Source organism: Rhyacophila brunnea, unplaced genomic scaffold, assembly GCF_057557595.1.
Source record: "Rhyacophila brunnea isolate RB1 unplaced genomic scaffold, BYU_Rbru_1.0 scaffold_16, whole genome shotgun sequence".
Taxonomy (NCBI): domain Eukaryota; kingdom Metazoa; phylum Arthropoda; class Insecta; order Trichoptera; family Rhyacophilidae; genus Rhyacophila; species Rhyacophila brunnea.
The window spans coordinates 13,867,107-13,882,512 of NW_028232816.1; the positions used below are offsets into that span (position 1 = coordinate 13,867,107).

Here is a 15,406-nt window from a genome sequence, read left to right on the forward strand (position 1 = left end):
ATCCACTATGTTCTTGGTTAAGACGGCGTGCGGGCAACTGAAGAATTAGAAACAAAAGAAAGAAGTACTAAGATATTGCGGCTACAAGCTACATATGTCTGAAAGCGTTAAAAAAATATATGAAAATATATAATGTATATTTTTCCAAATTTCCTACCAGAAATTGGTATACCTGGTCCCTCTATGAATAAGCCACGGGAAAACACCGAAATGAAAAAAACAAAAACTTTATCAGTATATTAATTTACAGCTTAGTCAATTCATATAGGAAATTCCTTATAGGAAAAGGTTCTCCACAACTGTATTACCGAAGATTAATAATTTTGACTTTGAGTTTGAAATAAAATTATCGATGTTTTATTAAATAAATAAAAACATACATACTTAGTCAGTATTTATTAAAGAAAATTGAGGTTCTGTGAAGACGACGGATGCAAGTAATTAGATGACTAGGAAAAGTAATAGCTTCAACGTTAAATATTATAATATTAATACTATTGACTTTTTTAACGAATTTAAATATTATACTAAATATTTTTTCACTCTGATTTTTGGTAGGTATGTGTGGGATACAAGTAAGGCTAAGCTATTCAAATTAGATACGACGTTCGTACATTTACACTAAGAAGTGTCTAATTGAATGTTGGGAATGAAATGATAGTAAAATCACTAAAAAGATATACTTCCACGTGTTATTCTTTACACAACAAAAGAAATTAGATAAAACATTTTTTTTAGTTATGATAACATTAAATTTGTAACAAAGTGAATATTTTTGCACGGTATGGGTTTTTTCCCCCTTTAATGTCACTTGCACTCCTGTGGGTCTATTCTATGCTTATCGACCGCTAAAGTGATAAAGTGAAAAATATTATCAAACTTAGGGTAGGTTTGTATCAAAATATTAGCACTTATTGTAACAATTACACGAAGCCGGTTTTTATTGTTGCAATAAGTGCTATATTTTAACAGCACCTATCTTGCTGCTGTTAAAATATCGCACTTATTGCAACAATAAAAACCGGCTTCGTGTAATTGTTACAATAAGTGCTAATATTTTGATACAAACCTACCCTAAGTTTGATACTATTTATCAATTTAGTGTTCGATAAGTATAGAATAGACCTACTGGGGTCTTCAGTCACTCAATTCTTAAAATGACATAAAAAGCGATGTAAGCTTTACATATTATTATGTGCAATATATTATAATATATAATATATTTATCCATGTATTTTATAATTACTGCGATGCTTTTCAATACACAAAGCGGCTATAGACGGTAGTTTATCATATTTATATCGTATTAAGGTGGTTAATTGTTACAATAAGTTAACCGCCTAAATCGTCTTGGCTGTGTTAACTTTTAGAGTCAAGTCAACTGTTTGTAACAATTAATCGCCTCAATACATAAATATGATAAAGTGATAATATGTATAACTTTAGCCGTCGATAGCCACTTTGTGTACAGAACAGGCCCACTGAAGCTTATTTAATTTGCACATAATTGTGTAATTATATAATTTGATGTCTGAAAGTTGGGATAGAGAGCTGCTATAATTATTGTAAACGCAAGATGCATAAATATTATATATTATACTATTAAACAAAACTCATTCTATGAAAAACTTAAGTTTACAGTAGGTAGGTGCATCAAATAATAAATTATTGATAATAAAAACTTTCCACAATATATTGTATACAAGATTGAATATGTAAGTATTTTAAATTGAGTTAAATAAATAATATATATACAACCATTCCAATAAAATAAATAAGTAAGTATATAATATTCCTATCGGTACCTAATAGAATTTATTTATTTGCTTTAAACAAGAAGCAACATTGAAAGCAATCGTAAAAAATAGCGAAACACTATTTTATATTATTGATAAATACATTTTTATAGCATAGGTAGGTAGTAAATATTATAGCAAATACAAATAATTAGACCCCGGAAAAACTGAAACCCACAAAATATTATTGAATTTCAGTAGTTAATATTTACAGCTTAGATTATTTCAATAATCTACAGTTAGAGCAATAATTTTCTTTAAAACGCAAACCAGGCTTCAGAAAAAGAATGAAAATAACTGTAATATTTTCAATGATTAATTAATATACTGAATACTCTAATAAGCCTTTAGTAATCCAAATGGATAATAAAGTAGAATAGCAGGTAGCTAGTCTCTTTTCAAATAAGTTACAAACTTTCGATTAAAATGGTATAATAGTTCTAGTAAAATATACCATATTATCACTCTTTAGCAATATAATGTTATATTATTATGATAAAATTGAACAGGCGACTTTAGAATTACTGGAGAAGGTGAAAAAAATATTTCCGCGTTAATTCGAAACAAATATAATACTTCAATAATACTATATAAAGCAAATTTTCCACCATATACGTCAAATTTAATCGATATAAAGATTATTGTGATGTAAGTCGTTATTTCCATTCATTTCATCACGGTTAAACCGTTGCCTGGTTAACATGGTCCCAGTAAATCGATCGATAACTGTTTTCATATGTCAAATTTTAACATAAGCTTAAGAAAAAAATATTATATTGTCAAATAACAGGTGTTTTTATGCGGGTACCTACCGTACCGATTTTGTTTTGCAGTCAGTTATAATTTGAGTGCTGAATGCTGGCAATTTATTATGGAAAATTTGACAACGCAACAACGGGTTACAGCCATAGAAAAATTACAATTTTTTGAAAAAATAATGAGTGACGAAGCTCACATAAACCTGAGTGGATGTGTTAACTTAATATAATGATTGTAGTATCCCTCCTACGACCTCTTCATCCTTTTTGGTGCGCAATTTTGGCTGGTGGCATCATTGGAGTGTTTGCCTTCAAAAATGCTGTTACTGTGAATGGTGATTGAACTTTATTGCTTCTGAAATTGATTACCAATGCCTGCACCGTAATATGTGGTTTCAACAGGATGGTGCAACACCACACACGAAAAAATGAGGCTGCTTAAATGAACAGAAATACAATATTTTCAAAAATCGGCAAAATTACCTCAAGAAATAAATATGTCAAAATGTGGTCAAAAGCGCACGCATTTACGCCAATTGACTGATATAATATTTCATAACTATTGCCAAAAATTGAAAAAATAATTAATACAAATAATAATAAAACGCTTTTTTACGAACTCTTAAAAATTAAATCGGTACGGAACATAAAAACAACCTATATTCGTGATTAACGGTTCAGTTTGATACCAAACGTATATAATCTTGTTATTAAATATAACATATTGTTTACAATACATAATAATTATATCTTTCATCAAACATTACTGGCAAAATGTATGCTATAATATCAATCCAGTTTAATAGCAAATAATATGTATTTAAGTATATAAAAAAAAATTGATATTTCTAGCAAAGATTGTGCAATTTACCGAAAGCAGGGCGCCTATGAGGTCATTGGCGACCGGATCATCAGTCCTGAGTCTGTGATCGTCCCTGACTTGCGGCGAGTACAGCTCCGTCGTTCTCAGTACATCCATCGCGCAGTCCAGGAGTGCCACTGTCTGAGGAGTCGCGCCTTCCTGCGCTGAACTCAGCAGGGATATCACCTGGTGGAAAAAAATACTTAGATTGCGTTGTTTTAAATCTAACGACTTCTAGTTATTATATTAACATATTGAATTAGTGACTACAAAGAAATTTCACTACTGTTCAAGAATGTTTTTATTTTATGAATGTTGGATGCAAGGTATGTATATATTTTCAAGATATTATTGAAATTAATAAGTTTTTTGCCCTTTGTTATTTGGGTTTTGGAACATTTCGACCTCATGAATCTTCTGCTTTGACGACAGTGACAAAAATCGTGATTCATTTAGCATTACGATAATTTTAATTATGACATAAGGATACAGTGGTAAATTAACATTTTTGTTCCCAAGCGGAACATATAATATACCTTTATAGAGAGGAAATTTTTCACAAATCATAGTTGTCAACCTTAAACTCAACCCATTGAGTCATTGCCCTGAAGAAAACACACACTACAATATGCAATATTTTTTTGCCACTCTGCCAACTAGACTACTGAGGGAACAAACTCTGTCGGTAAATGATGTCTTCTTGATATACTTACAGATAAAACACAAATAGCCGTATCCGATGAAATATATGTTTAAATTCGATCCGCCACCTTTGAAACGCCCTCACAAAAAAAAATCATCAAAAATATCGACCCTATCTTTTACCCTGGTGATGGGAGCCTCTAGCGGTAGACCCTGGAGCTTCGCCAGGCTGGCCCTCCTCAGTCCGTCGGATCCTATGGACCTCACGTCCAAGGATCCTCGTCTCACGGAGTGCAGGGAACCTCTCGGTGCGTCCCACGCGACGCCACTCGGCGGTGCCGAACTCGTGACTCCAGATCCCGGCGCGCTCATGTTGCTTAAGGGTAGTTCAGATACGAAGACATAGTGGGTTGTGTTCCTGGAAGAATGAGAAAAATTACAGAATATTATAATAGAATAAAAACTACTAGCTATACTACTGTGGCGAGTCGGGACGAATTAATTTTTACGTTGATATTCCTAAAAAATGGCAACCCTCAATAGTTCACCGTGAGCTGTCATACCAGAAAGAGATGGTCGTATAGCAATGATTTAAAAAAAAATAACGCGCTATTCGTGGAGCGTTGCAAATAGTATATTATCGTTTTTTTAGACATTATTCAACATTAATATGATATTGATTGGTATCAAATATCAGCTGATAATAACGCTGTGATTATTATCAAATATTGATAAGCGCAACTTGATACTTATGAGCAACTGCCAGAATTTTATATAAATATGATTGTATTTCTAATTTATTTACATACCAATTATCTTCTGTCTTTCTCTTGTATTTTGATGGTTTTTATTACGTATATTTAAGTGTTTTATTTTGAAGTGAATTTGTTATCAATACTATACGTCCATCTATTTACATCACAACAGCTCCTGTGACAGAACTGTAACACGGCTAACTGCATACGGACATGAATTTTGAAACGTCTCTATCTTTGCCATCTGAGAGCCCTGCGGTGATTTTGTTGGTACACGAACATTACATAACACGTGTAATTTAATGTACCTGCGCACACAGCTCGAATGGCACATTTTAGTTTGAAAACAAAACAGCTGGTGTCACAAGCAACAAATTTCACTCGACATGAGGCGTATAATAAAAAAAATGCACCGGCACACGTGCATGATTTTGACGGAGCTGATATTCCATTAATTTCGGATAGCCGTGTGACGTCAATGTTCCACCATGGCTTCGCCTATGCACTAAGTAGAACGTTGCAAAATTGCGCTCAGTTTTCATTTATGACTATATAGTCCAGGATCTCATAGACTTTTCGTGTACATAATATGCAGAACGCATTCTGACAATTGGAATAGGTTCTAGGGGTCACAAAGATATATAATGTCGATGTTGCCAGGCGATATTAGTGGTCAATTTTTTTTATTGAGGTTTTGTTTTTTTTTCTTATAACCCACCGAAAATTGTTCTGAATTCTTCACGACGATGTGGTATTTATTAAAAAGATTCATTATCCCAAATTGTAAGGTAAACAGTGGGAAAGAATCTGTCTCAGTTGTTCTACCAAATCACATAATCGACTTTCATTGGCACAATGAATAAAATAGTGATTAAAATAAATACCCAACATTCGTTAGAAGATGATGAAGAAATTATATGAGAAGAAGTGATAATCCTTACCTTCCGTCGCAAGATACGGGTGCAGCCTTACAAGGCAGATGAACAGTGTCACTCGGCGATCGTCTTCGAGTAGGCAGGGCGCCCTCCCACTCTCTGCCGCGTGACAGTAAGCCGACGGCTTCCGATGAAGCGTCTACAGTGCCCGATGAAGAGTTAGCAGTCCAGCCCAGAAGACGTTCACCAGCACGGTTCATATACTAGAAAAAAATCAACGCCACATAAATCATACATACTATGTATTACATCTTTACATCAATTGTAAATTCTCAAATCTATAAGATTCTGTGACGTAAGTATATGGTTATAAATTAGGAATGTACTCCGAAACAGCAGACTGAAGATTTATTGGTAATTGGTACACAATACATATATTTGAAGTTTCCCCATGCATTATCATTTACAAAAGAAGAAACAATACAACGAAATTATATAATTAATAGAAAATTTAAATTTTTTACGTATATACTTCATTTAATATTTTTTTAATAATCGGTAACCTTGGTAACAGAACAATAGAATTGTACAAAGAAATTATTCGACGTCAAAAACAATAATTATATTGATTTGAATTCAGAATTCACCGATAATAATAATATCTACACTTAACAATCAAGTAATAATGGATGGTATTATTTTCGATATTGCAGAAAATTAATTTCATTCTAAGGACAAATTAACTGGAAAAGCGATGTTCCGGTATGATATTCAAGAAAGTGAAAATACTATATTATAAATGTTGTATGTTTGTCTATCTTCTAAGAAAATTAAATTTATAAGATTCGACTGAGAACCAAAGACAACATTGATATTTTCATAATGTATTTGAATAAGACAATATTTTATCAAATATTTATTTGGATGTATAATGTGTTTACAGCGTAATTAAACGGATGCAAATCGACTGCTTAATATGCAAACTGGTTAACTCCACTTGGGAAAATTGTTCAGGAAGGAGAAAAAACTTAACAATTTAACTATTGAGCGGAACTATAGAGTCTTCACTTTCAACTCCTGACTCCTCTGTTTCGGTAGAGTTTCAGTACACGAGTACAGAGGACACTTCATGTCATTAAAGATAAATGACGGCAGAGCAGGTCAAGATTCTTTTTATTTTCTAAAACTCTTTCTTTAAGCACTAAGGTGCATGGTTGCTACATCAGTCTCGTGCAGCATCGCTTCGGGACAAGGAAGTGTGGCAATAAAATCTTTCCATTTTAACATGTTTATAGCGTCATGGAAGGTGGCCGTGCACAAATCGCGGCTGCATATACATGGCGGGTGGAGATGCGGTAATCCAAAGCATGCTTAATCTGCAAACCGGCTAACTCCATTTGGGCAAATTGTTCAGGAAGGAAAAAAAACTTAATAATTTAAATACAGAGCGGAATTTAACAATTCCAAATATACACTTTTCAATATTTTTTTACAAATCAGCTGCACTATGAATTAATACATATTTTAGCACCCTTTTATATATAACAAAAATGTATATAAAGAACGTAGTTGTTCCATTTATGATATTTGAAATTTTGCACCTGAAGTTGGTTGTTTTGTGTGAACGCTTTTGTTTATAAGTTTAGGAATTTGAAATTTTGTGGGAGCATAGAAAACATACCTTATAACAAAATGCTATCAAAATATCATTTTTGGTCAAAAGTGCAGTTAGCCGGTTTGCAGACTAAGCAGTCGAAATATAAACAAGCGTTTATAATAACTCAATCTCGATAAAAATTGGAGTTACAATAACTGCACACTGAGCTAACGACGTCTGGAAAAGGGTCGTAAATAAATACGACGAACGAACAGTAAAAATAACCAGGTCATCAAGTCGAAACGTAACTCCGTCGTATTAAGGTGCGCTTATGCCAGAGGTAAAAAGAGAAATGATAATAACGTAACAGCATACGCCCGTGGAACCTTTCTTTCGGGATAAGCCTCGCGGTACAAACCTCCATCTGAAATCCCAGTGGAGTCGGATGGCTGTTGAGGACGCTGACCCAGCAGCGACTTGAAGAGTGAGCGGGAAAGGGGGGTTGCGTGACGTAAGAGGAATAGAAAAACACACACAGCCGCACGAAAAAGAAAATGCTTAAGTGATACTACAGGGTGAACGGAAATGACTCAGGATTAAAGTTGCATAATGTAATTAATACGTTATACCAGATATTGTCAAGATGCAGATCGCGGTCGTATTCTTAATTGTCCAAAAAAATGTTAAGTCATGAAAATTACATAAAGATTTTAGCAAATTGGAAACAGCATAATAAAATTTCAAAAAAAACAAGACTAATAAAAACAGACAAATATTTTTTTTTAACGTAAGTATTAGAATTTTTAATTAACTATTTTTTTATTCAACGAATAATTCACAAGATTTAAACATACATAAGTAAGTTATAACAAAAAATCTTGGAGTGATCCGTGACGTCGGTTAGAAATAATTTTTAGTTAGTCATACTTACTTTGATTTAAAATACATAATCCGATCGCCAATAGTAGCTCAATTCGGAAAACGCTTCAGAGAGTATTAAAAATGCCATTAGTTAAAATTTGTCGCAATTAAGTATGGCTTCTTTAACATAGTGGTCTATGTGCGTCGACGTGATACGTTACTAACCCAATCTATACACGCAAATCGTCACCATAATGCAAATAAGATTATTCTCATTGTATCAGTGTTAACTTATAATTAGTTTAAAAATTGGTGAATCGATTGTATAATATTTTGTTTTCTTCAATATTTTCTATATAAGTGTGGAGCACTGGAGCGCTTTCAAAATGTATTGTCATTGCATTGACAATCATTTTAAACGGAGTAGTTTGTAGATACACGATACGTGGGTGAAAAATCCGATGGCAATTTGACATAGACATGTAAATAATATATAGCTCAAGTAAAGACGGAGATAGGAGACACGATGTAATAGTGCTTATAAGTGTTAAGTAATAAAATTAAGCACATTTGCAAGACTATAATAGTATCTATCTGTTTCTCTATATCACTTCGGTGGGGGTAAGTGTGAATGGCAAATATTCATTGCTATTAAATGTTAAGTCATCCATGTTTATGAGACAATTAAATTCCAAACCAAGATCTTTGCGTTCCATCAACATAATCATAGCTATATGTATAACGTCAAATCTTGTATGATATAATATATTATACTTACATGCCTAATTTTCGCGCAATATAATACCGCATGTGTGTAACATTATTGCCACATCTCAAAACTATTAAAACGGGTAAGATTATCTTAGAAGGTAAGCGGTAATGAAGCTATGGCAGCTACTAACGCGTGAAATTGGTAATTGGACTTCTGTCTTATATTATTGTATACATAAGATAACTGTCGGCGGCTATCGACAGCTATTGATGGTAGTTAATCATATTTATGTATTGAGCTATTATAATTGTTACAATAAGTTAGCCGTCTAAACTGTCTATCTCGCTCTAAAATTTAACACAGCCAAGAGAGGGGTTGTTAAAACATAGTACTTTTTAACAGTTTAAACGGTTAACTTATTGTAAAAATTAACTGCCTCAATACATAAATATGATAAACTATAGTCGGCAGCCGCTTTGTGTATAGAATAAACCCACTGAACGGTTTTTTGCGGAGAAAACTATCAGACGCTAAAAATTGAAAGAAAAGCTAAAAAGTTGTCGATATCGATTCTGAATGGAACTTTTTATTCAGATGGATATGGAAATTTACGCGGAAAATGGTCTCGATTTGAATTATGGACGAATTTTTGTTTGGAAAGACAAGCTTAAAAAGCTTACAAAAGCGTCTTAAGCTAAAAAGGATGTTCCTGATTAAAAAAAAAATCTCACGCGCCCACAAGGCACACAAACAAAGTAATGCCTAAATTTAGTATAACTATCTCCAAAAAATCACTGTCACGCTAATCTCCAAACTATTATTGTTTCATTTGACATGGAATATTAAAAACAATATAAGAACATACATAAATGATAGCTAAACAATTAGTATTTTAGACATAATACATATAAAAAAGTGACTATACTGATATTCGGAACAATACATCAATTATTCATACTTCACGATAATTGTATTAAGTATATTTATAAAATTCTCAAATTCACTGATTTTTGTACGAAACGAGAAGGCAAATGTTAACTAATCGTTAATAATCAAATATTCGCCACTGCTCTCAAGATATTTCCGTATTGTGTAGATAACAACACCAAATATATATATCACGCAATTTTCAGTTGTGGCATCACTATTTAAGGGCGTGACATATCAATTTACAATTAATAATGCGATTCCCTATGGCGATAATCAAATTGGTGAGACTTGATTAGCAAACAAGTCATCTCGCGTTTGACAAGCAACACCCTGTAGTTATCAGGTCTTTAGCCTTAATCAATAGCGGTAGCTTGACAGTCAGGAGAGACGTTTCTATACAAACTGTACTTCAGATAAGTGATGAACGACCTTTTATCAAGCGAACGTGAAAGGGGGTTTTTGAAAATTCCATCCATTTTCATTTTAAATTAGAGCGGTGAAAAACGAGCACCCAAAAACGTCAACTGGAAATATTTGAATATAAGTATCACAAAAAAATATGTCTATTAATTTAGTGACATCTATATTTTGTTTTCCAAATATATTTCTCGCCTAACTACAATTATTGTCCATACATAAATAGTACATGTTTTTTGGTTTCATGAATAAAAAGAACGGTGACAAAACAGAACACGAAAAAACAGAACACGAAAAAACAGAACACGAAAAAACAGAACAGTGACAAAACAGAACAGCGATAAATAGAACTATGACCTTTTAGGAAAAATATAACATTTAATATTGAAATTGTCGTATCTCTATATTATGTTGTATAGATTTTTAATAACACATACAGGTTTTGAATACGCCAAACAAATCAAATTATATAATTTCGGCATTCCCGAAAGCCTCAATTAAACGAGACTCAACTCGGTGTTGCCGGAAATCTAGGTAAATCTTGTCTTAATCAAACTAATATATTCAAAATGCTTCGGTGACTAGGTACAACGAAATAATGAGTTTAATAATTCTGTGGAGTTGTGCATGATTATCAAAATCACCTCCAAAGCAGAATGCAGGAACTCGCTGAAGTAAGCAACAAAGTAGGTTTGAAAATAAATGTAACAAAGACGAAAGTTATGTTCAACTGCTTTGCAGGCCAAAAAGAGATCCTCATCAATGGCACTCAGCTCGAACAGGTGAAAAGCTACATCTATCTGGGACAACAGGTATCTATAGATGGATGTATATTTGATGAAATTGTTCGCAGAGTAAAGCTAGGCTGGAGTGCTTTTGGCCGCCTGAATAATGTCTTCAAAAGTGACCTTCCACTGTGCCTAAAGCGCAAAGTGTTCAACCAGTGTGTGCTTCCCGTGATGACATATGCGTGTGAAACATGGACCCTAAGTAAAAGAGAGATCCAGAAACTTAGAGTAGCACAACGTGGTATGGAGAGGTGCATGCTGGGCATAACGCGAAAGGACAAAAAGAGGAATGAGTGGATAAGGAAGCAGACAAGGGTTTGCGATGTAATAGAGTTTATTAAAAGCCTTAAATGGAGATGGGCTGGACACATAGCTCGAAGAAGAGACAATCGTTGGACAAATCTAGTCATCCAGTGGTATCCAAGAAGTACAAAACGTCCACAAGGTAGACCTAGAGGCCGCTGGATCGATGAAATGATAAAGTTCTGCGGAAGTACGTGGCAACGCAATGCACAGGACCGAGAGAAGTGGAAGCAACTTGAAGAGGCCTTCATCCAGCAGTGGATAGATTCAGGCTGATGATGATGATGATGATGATGAATATATATATATATTTCGTTTATAAACGATATAACGTTTAAAAAGTTTTAAAAAATAAATAGATACGACAAAAATGAATGTTTTATTTTTCTCCTGGCTGTTTTGTTTTGTCACTGTCCAGTTTTTTCATGTTCTGTTAATTCATGTTCTGTTATATCATGTTTTGTTTTGTCCGATTAGCATATTTTTTACACCTACTACTATTTTTACAAGAAACATACCTACCACTTAGTTACCAATAGTTAAAGCACCGATTATGTGTTAATTAGTGACTTTTTTGGGAAATAATAAATAAAATAACTAACTAACCTGGACCCTGCAATGGTCGTCGGTGACATGGACGACGTCCCTGCACCGATGGAGTGCAGCAAGGAGTGCTCTCGCGGCCCCAGCCTGCGCCAGCGGCCTTGCAAGTCCCCGCGAAAGCTGCGCAGCCTCCCGCGACCACGCGTTGGCGCTACTGCTTTCCACGCATACCTGAAGAAGTAAGAAAACATTTTTTTAATAAAAAGAGATTACAGACAAATTTATAATAAGGTAAACATTTTGTGTCGCATGGGGATAATCAGACAAGTCCATTAGGACTTCCCAGTTTTCAACCGGTCACAGTAGTGTTGCCGTCAACTTCTGTCAACTAATAAAATTGCATACTGAATATATACGAATGATAAATTGCAAGATGCTAATCACATACTCTAGGATATTCCCAATATGTCATTTGAGAGCGAAGAGTTACTCAAATCTGTACGGCATTCAGTTGAGCCGATTGGCTATTGGGACTTTGTCTCTACAATGTCCTTCCGATCTGTTGAAGAGGAGCCTATTTGGTGGTCAGATACCTTTTAACCTTGAGACATGGCTTACCTAGCGGAGTCGCTTAACTTTCACATGTGAGATAACGGGAAGATAATTGTACGGTGTGTATAGTTTAGTTATTTTATTTGTATTCCACTCCACGTACTTCCTTTCATTCGACTTCCAAGAACCTTTTGAGTATCTAAATATGACCCAGCATTCCGATTCCTACGTCAACATGTGGCTAATGAGGGTTTTGGATAACTTAATTTCAGTTTTTCTTGATGAGTCTTGGTCTAAAAAAACCATAATGGGGTTCGTTTGCCAAAATAATACTTCTACTTAACTTCTTAACTGATTTTGAGGTAAAACGTTTAAGTCATTAACCGTAAGTAATTATCTTGATGCGACCTCATTCACAGGTATTATTTTTACTTCATTGATCTGAAGTCATATTTCTTTGGCAGCTCTTTTCAGTGTGGTGGATGCCTCTTTTAGGGCTGGTTCAGAACTTTTTACTATATCTTGTTCAATAGTGAATAATATACTTCAGATAGATGGACAATCTTTATATTGTAAAAAATCCATGAAAATCATTAGAGAGGTATTTGACGTGGGTCTAACGAGTACAAAAATAAAATACTTAATAATATCAATCCTAGCAGAAGTGGTGGGGCTATATACCTAATAATAAACAATTATTGAGAGTTGCACAACATAAAAAATGTGCCTACCTAGGATTTTCATACCAAGCCAGGAGAAATGACTTTATTTAATAACTTTCAGTATTCCATTTTCACTGACTGGTAGAGTAGTATGATGGATTTTCCGTTATGAAAAAAATAGTACCATAACGTGTTCCGACGTGTTCAGCATTCACGACTCTAGGAACAAGCTTAAATTTCATGATCAACTATTTTGTATAGAAAGACTTCATCTATTTATTTTACTTAGTCTGAGATCCTAAAATATTAAAATTCTGCGGTTAAAGTGGAAATGTGCACCGTGTATCAAACGCACATATTCTGAAAATAATCCTTCTTGAATAGCTGAATGGGAAGCAAAAGGTGGAAATACCATGGCATCAAACGGGACACGTTGAAGCTGTTTGACGTAGTCAGAGACTGCTGGAGTCCGAAAAAAAATAGAAAATGATAATTAAGAAGGTCATCAGTCGATTTGGGCTGTTTGAAGCCGCCTTTCCTATAAACAGTTACAATACAGTAGTAAAAAAGCATCGATTGTTTTTTAAAATTAAGATTGAAAATTGAAAGAAAATTAGGTATATTTATAATATGTTGATACTTTATATAATGCTACCACCTAATTTGATTGATATACAACCGCCACTAGCAGAAGAAGAATGCAACACTTATGCAAAAATACAAGACAATATTTACCTTGATAATTAACGAATTACCTTTTAAGCGTATCATTATCATTATACCACTTAAGCAATCATCCCGAGTTTTATTAAATACTTAATTATAGAAATAATCCAATAATAAAAATTAAGCATCTCAAAATTAGTTGAATTTATTAATTAATAAACGTTATTTACAACACTTAGGCCGCCCTCCGCGCCACGGAGGAGAGGAGAATTCCGCGGGAAAGCCGCAGAAATAAACGAAGTTTCCACCGAGAAAATGCGGTTAGAGCCTCGACCAAAATTATTATGAAAATAACAATTTAATATCCTCCGTTCGCAGCAGAGTTTCGAGCGCAAGACGAAAATTTCTCAGGGAATTATTTCAAACATTCTTGTAAAACAAACTCACTGAAAATTGTTTCCAGCGCGCTGTTAATATTATTAAAGTATTATATTTTTAGGACAAGTATGCAATTAAGGTATTGAAAAACTGCCTCGATTAGTTGCGGAAAGAATTTAAACTATTTATATTTTCGTAAATTACATCTTAAATATTACATGAAAAAGGAATATTCCATAAATAAACGGATTAGTAATGCCATTTTAACATCGGTAAATAATTACTTTCAATAAATAATAATTATAACGTGATAAATTTATTTACTATGTAGTAGGTACGTCTTTATTTAATATACCTATAGGTTATTCCAAAAACAGCGCCGGATTTAGTCTTTTTGAATTAAATTTAGTTCGTTGTAAAGTAAAAATAATTACAAGATAAATTTTTTAAATTAAACAAGATAAACTTTTTATATACAACATTTTTAAAATTTCTGTTCAATATGCTCAAACTTGAACTTGATATGAAGTAAATAAAAAACAAACAAAATTTGTTTGTTTTTTATTTACTTTTTGTTTGTATAGTATAGAATACTGAAATGTCATTTTGATTTCCATAGTAACGCACGTATATATTAATAATTTAGTTGCAAGGACCACCCACTTAGCAACCAATAATAGTGGATTGGATTACGGATTTCTTCCGAAATAACTTTTCATACAAAACAGAATTAACTGAAAATGAATTCGATTCTACTTAAAGATGGCTAAAAGAATGCATTGGCACCGTATTCTGGTATATTCTAAAAGTTTCAGATGTCTAGCTAGTCGGGAAGTTAGTTAACAATCAATTGCAATATTTGTACCGGATAAACAACCACCGGACAAATAAGAATACGAGCTAATAAAAACGTTGTAAATATGTACTTATGGAAGAAAATATCAAAGAAATGCGCACCAAATATTTAATTTCTAATTTTTTGAAGAAATTAAAAATAACTCCGTCGCATAATTTGTGGGTTGATTGTGGCAATAACACGATAGGTCTCCACCTCAAGCTGATCATATCTATTATATACAAAATATTGTTATCGAACGCTATCGGCGGCTATCGAGGGTAGTTTATCATATTTACGTATTGAGGTACCTATTATAATTGTTCCAAATCTAATCTCTCTCTAAAAGTCAACACAGCCAAGAAAGATGCTGTTAAAATATAGCTCATGTTATAATAATTACAACTAACTTATTGTAACAATTATAATACCTCAATACATAATTATGATAAACTACCCTCGATAGCCGCCGAT

At 33.4% G+C, this 15,406-nt stretch overlaps 1 protein-coding gene across 1 annotated transcript in view; it reads right to left on the reverse strand.

Annotated features, from left to right (window-relative positions):
- The window catches only part of Pde8 (phosphodiesterase 8), a 460,289-nt gene that overhangs the window by 17,736 nt on the left and 427,147 nt on the right, over window positions 1-15,406 (reverse strand). Inside the window, exons 10-13 of the mRNA XM_085943675.1 lie at window positions 11,903-12,070; window positions 5,755-5,951; window positions 4,242-4,476; window positions 3,426-3,602 (exon numbers count right to left, since the gene is read on the reverse strand). Of these exons, the coding sequence (XP_085799801.1) occupies window positions 3,426-3,602; window positions 4,242-4,476; window positions 5,755-5,951; window positions 11,903-12,070 (777 nt within the window). The remainder of the gene's footprint in view (window positions 1-3,425; window positions 3,603-4,241; window positions 4,477-5,754; window positions 5,952-11,902; window positions 12,071-15,406) is intronic.